General features: G+C 33.5%; 1 protein-coding gene across 2 annotated transcripts; it reads right to left on the reverse strand.

The window, feature by feature from the left end:
- Positions 1-282: 282 nt before the first annotated feature.
- On the reverse strand, positions 283-4,029 carry LOC113867296 (nucleolar protein 56-like). Of its 2 annotated transcripts, XM_027502528.1 has the most exons (9): positions 3,719-4,029; positions 3,422-3,636; positions 2,949-3,106; positions 2,638-2,825; positions 2,309-2,561; positions 1,410-1,558; positions 1,193-1,327; positions 578-816; positions 313-499 (listed from the first exon to the last, which is right to left on the reverse strand). In XM_027502528.1, exons 1-9 carry the CDS (start codon positions 3,921-3,923, stop codon positions 443-445), a joined length of 1,599 nt encoding a protein of 532 aa, XP_027358329.1. In that variant the 5' UTR covers positions 3,924-4,029; the 3' UTR covers positions 313-442. The 2 variants fall into 2 exon arrangements, with proteins under 2 accessions (XP_027358328.1, XP_027358329.1); XM_027502527.1 differs by having other exon boundaries at positions 283-816.
- Between the last annotated feature and the right edge of the window lie 1,511 nt (positions 4,030-5,540).

The raw sequence follows: 5,540 nt of genomic DNA on the forward strand, positions 1-5,540 counted from the left end.
TTATTAGGTGCAAATGTCCTATTTACTGCCTCTTTGAATTAAAATTTAATAAAATTAATTTAAAACTATTGAATGTACTTAAAACGTATGTCTAAATTAACTTGAATTAAACATTTTTATTAAAATATGTAGTTTTATTAAGTATAAAATTTAATTTTATAACTTTAGCTTTACAAAGTTGAGCCCGAATCCATAACTACCCAAGCTACTAAAAGATGTCAGTTAATACGTTTTTAAAATCTCACGCAGATGTGGGTGTTTCCAAACAATGGAATGACGCAGAAACTCACTGGAACAAAATTTGAATGCTGAATGTGCAGTCAACACAAAGCTAGACATGCCCAGCAACTGAGAGAAGTTCAAAGCAGAAAAGGCTTCTAAAGTTATCCAAAATAATAACATTACAAACGCGATTTCAGCAGTTAAAATTACTCTCCATAGTTTACTCAACATCTTTACTTTTTGATTTCTTTTTCTTTTTCTTAGTCTCAGTAGCAGCCTCTAATACTTCTCTACTATCGACCCTTTTATCCTTTTTCTTTTTCTTTTTAACTGTTCCATCTTGCTCATTTTCAACCCCATTAGCACCATCATCAATGGCTTGATCATGAATCTCCACCTCATGGTCCAATTTCCTCTTTTCTTTCTTTTTCTTCTTCTTTTCAGACTTATGATCCTCCAATGCATCACCGTTTGTAGTCTCTGCGGGCTTATCTACAGCCATGTTATCATTGTCTGTAGTGGCAGACTTACGCTTCTTCTTGGCTTTCTTGCCTGAAACTTCAACAGGCACTTCTTCTGTTTCCATCACTGTATCTACAATTACCATCAATCAGTTGAATTCCACTATTACACATGCAAATATAAAATACAGACACAAGCTTCTTAAGTGAAAAATAAAAAAATTAACTCCACCATATAGATACTTAACCGATTTTCTGCCATCGTCTCCTTAATGGATGTTACTCAAACTCTCCTCATCTATAATTATTTTTTATCTTATATTTTCTCATATAACCACACATCCATCTTAACATTCTACTATAAATTCAGCCAAAAATAAAATTCAACATGGCAATAAACTCCATCGTATAATAAATAATAATCATTACCAAATGCATATCATTAAAGGGAATGAACGAGGGCACTGGGATGGAACTGAGGGATAGTTCTCCTTCCATCCTTTCCTTACCTTTGTTTTCAACACTTTCAATAGCAGACTTCATGACATCTATGTTCTTACGAGGGGCAACTCCCTTGTCATAGAAGTCAAGTCGCTCCTCAACTTGCTCACGTAGTTTCTCCCCAAAAGCAGTAGTGCCCCTTTCTGCATTATAGTACAACAAAATTACCTAACATGCAACAAGGTGTTGTAATGCATAAGATTGCTAAAATTAAACAAAACAAACCAGAAAAGCAGTCAATCCGTGATGCAATTGAACATTTATTAGCAAGATAGCGAGCTATTCGGCCCTTATTTCTGGCAGATGCTCGACCAATAAAAGAAGAGTGGAATATCAGACCATATTTGGGAGTGTTTCCTCTTGTTTTTAATGCCCTGAATAGAATAGGAAATTATATTATTATAAATTAGAAACTTAGAAGTTACAGCACACAAGAAGAGTAGTTGCAGACCAAAATTAGCTATTTTCTTGACAAAACAACATGGAGGAAACTTGACAGGAAAGTTTGGAAGCAAATGATAGGGGATTTGTGTAATGGACAACTGCTACCTTATACATCGTAAGTGGGAACAATAGTTAAAAGCCTTTACTTATGGTAAAACATCTTCAAGTGTGTAGTTCTTAAAGGAAGGAACTACCTAAATAATATATAGCCTGTACTTGCAGTTTGAACGATTTACTGTTTTTGTGTTTCTGGTCAAGAAAAAATCCTAAAACAGTAATTGCCTAGTCTGGTACATAAATGGAAATGGTGAACTTCTCAAGCATATAAAAGACATGATTAAGCTACACAGGACAATGGATATGGCTGACGTAGACAATGATTTGGAAGAGTGCAGGAAAACATTGACCCTGGCTACTAGTTCTCTGTTACTACCTTAATGAAAGGAAGTTATATTATGGTGACATAATAAATTAACATCTCTGGTCGCGATATCATATATAGGTTTTATAATAAATTCCTACCATGCCCTAGTGAAGGCCTTCCATGGAGGGAACCTAACCTACCAACCATAATTGAAAATAACAAACTCTTGCAGTTATGCGTATGAAACCTGGTTACTTTCTGTTAACATTGACCAAATAAGCGGTACAACTTCAAAAGAGAAGGTAGAGTTAAGAACCTGAACAGAGCCTTCTCTGCACCAAGAATTTGAAGAGTTGAAGAGGGGCATTTAGCTAAATTTGTGAGGCTACCTGCATGAGAAATTAATCGCGCTCCAACAACTTCACCAATTAAGGAGGCCAAATTTGGTGCTATGTCGTTCATTTTAGCAACCAGGTAATCATACAGCTTCCGCCTGTACTCAGACAGGTCCATCACCCTCTGTGCAAATTGTTTGACATTAATCAAGTCCACTGGGGACAAATCCTGTCCTGAAGAAAGAGAAGAGAAATAAGATTTAGATAAAGGTCAAGACAAGTCAAAGTAACACAAATACGTGAATTCTACCCATGGAGGCCTTGGCAGCTTCCACAATCTCCTTTGCTTTATCTTCATCACCAACTATGTCAGTTAAGGTTGAAATCTTGTCTTCAGACACCTTTGATTTATCCTCAATAAATTTTGCAACTTTGGCATACAGATAATTATCATTTACAATCTTCACCAGTTCCGGAAAATGCCAAGAATACCATTCTCTGCACACGATCAATGAGAATCAAACTCTTTAAGTCCAATAATTCTCTTAAAAAGAGTAAACTATTTCCAATACAAAAATCCTAGATTTAAAAGTAGACTATTCACTGCGGAACACAAACTACCTGACTCTCATGGAGAAGGAATTGATATCCTTATCAAGTGTATCAAGAAGGAAAATCGCTTGAATGACCATATTGTCAACTCGATTAACATTGAACTTCACCTTCGCTCTGCTGTAACTATGCCCCAGACCAAGCTGAGCCTTTTCCAAATCCCCAGACTACAGAATTCAATTAAAGCAAAAATTAATTTAAATAAATTAAGGTTCAAATACGCACTCCTTCCCTATACTAGACACTCATTTATAGATTACTCCCTATACCCAAAACACTTGCATTTTAGTTCCTGCATGAGGATTTTATTTCACTTTAGCCCCGGTTGTTTCAACACCATTAATTAAAACACGAACTTGTATTTTTTTACATAGAATAATTCATAAATGCATGTCATTTATAAGAACCAAATACGCATTTTAACCATAAAATCAGAAACATTTAAGAAACACAATACGAGGTAGCAGTAAATGTTAACCAACCTTGAGATCACTGACAAACCTATCAAAATGGAGGCGCACACCGCGAAGCAACTCACTCACAAACTCGTTACTTTGGCAAGGAATTTTAGTGATTTCAAAAATCTGAGAACCAATCTTAGGATCTGATACACCTAAACTGAACTTCGATTTCTTACCTTCCTTCACTTTCGGTAAGTTAGTTTCCAAAACCGTTCTCAATTCATCAGTCAACAAGCCTGAACAACACCGAATCAATTAAAAACCATTGGATAACCGGTTTAACCGAAGTTTCAACTACGAATTGAACTTCGAATTTACCTTCGGAAACGGCGTTGCACTGTTTGAGGGCGTCGAGTGCGGAGGTGAAAGGGTTGAAGGAGCGAAGCTTGACGACTTTGCCGAACCTGTTCAAATCCCAAACCGAGTTCCGAACCGCCTCCGTGTTCTGACCGATTTCGTCGAGGCCGTGAGCTTCGAAGAGAGCGTAACCCGAAGCTGACTCGTAGAGAAGGAACAGCGCCATTGCAATGCAATGGGAAAGAAACAACCCTAAAACCGAAGCAGGAGGATCGGAGAAAAATGAATGAACGGAATCACACTCGGTAATAGAAGACACGAAATGGAAGTGCGCGCGCGCCCAATAATACCCTAAACCCTTTGCTGATATCATATTGGGTTTATGGGCTTCACGGGCCCATTCAAAAACCATGTATGCTGGTAATCAGTGTTCTAAATAAATTTCAGTTATATTTAACTTGTATGACTCAGTTTGGTTCGATTTTTTTTTTATAAAATCAGAAACTAGTGATTTAATTAAAAATTCAGTTATCGATAAAAAATAATTAAAAATTGAGTTGATTTAGCTTATTTATGTATCTATAAAATTTAGAATATTTTGATTTTTAGCCACACTATGGACATTTGGATGAATAGAAACATTCATTGCATGACTGGTTTGCTAAAGGATTTATAGTCAATATTGGCTTATACTTTTCAAATTATTAGAAACTTTGACTTTCTTCTCAACAAAACTTCCTCCATGGCCAATGGCTGTTTTTTTGCTTAGGAGTTTCCTATGATGATATAGTTGCCTTTAATGTTGATGGGCGCTGACATAGTAATTCAGGACAAGTAGGGTTTTAATTTGAATGATTGTTGCATGATTTTGCTATGCCTAGATTTGTAGTTTCTATAGCCATATAAGATTATCTGATATAACATTTATGGTGAACTTTTTGTTATTCATTACAAAAAAAAATTCTCATTTTCTCACAGGCAATAACTATTTTTTGTCATTACTTTTAACAGTTGTTGATGAAATGAGATGTATTTTTTTTTAGAAAATATTATATTATAATTAATCTATACCAATGTTAATCTTAGCCTCTGTATTTGAGTTTAAGTAATTAATAATAATAAGTTTTAATTGATAAAAATATATTTATTATATTTCATATCTTCAATGTAAAAATTGGAGTGTTTAATAAAAATACATGTTAATTTTAAATGTTTAAACTCATATTTAAGAGTTAAGTTTAACAAAACTCTTAATATATTTTTAAAATATTTATAATTTTTAATATATTAATATTTTTTTAGAATTATCAAATAAGTTAGTGAAAGAAAAAAAAACCAAATAGTGATTAGTCAGTGAGTTAAGTAAGATTATATTAAAGAACTTATTAAGGGGTCTAGAATAATTTAGAGATTAAATTAATTTTTTTAATAATTCATGATATGTGTTATTTTATCTTTAATATAAAGAGTTTTTTTATTCAATATTTAAAGAATTAGTTTCCTTTCGACCTTTTTCCAACTCAATCACCATTTGGGCCTAGCGTACTGGTAGTGTTTACAAAAGCCTATGTTAGTCCAAGAAAAAAATCCCAAGTAATAGAAAAGAGAGAGGTCAAAGCTTAGTTGAAGATATGAACTTCAAAACAAAATGTTAAATAAAATTGAAATTAATTCAGTGATATTTTATTTAAGATTTACTTGTTTTAATAAATGAGTCCAATCGAATTGTATATATAAGAAAATAATATAAAATAAATTAAAATGTTCATTAAATAAAAAAAACATATTGTGTAAATATGTATATTGTAGGTTTTGATAATGCCAAAAAGATAACAAGAAGGAA

Source organism: Abrus precatorius, unplaced genomic scaffold, assembly GCF_003935025.1.
Source record: "Abrus precatorius isolate BTA unplaced genomic scaffold, Abrus_2018 Scaffold5, whole genome shotgun sequence".
NCBI classification, from domain to species: domain Eukaryota; kingdom Viridiplantae; phylum Streptophyta; class Magnoliopsida; order Fabales; family Fabaceae; genus Abrus; species Abrus precatorius.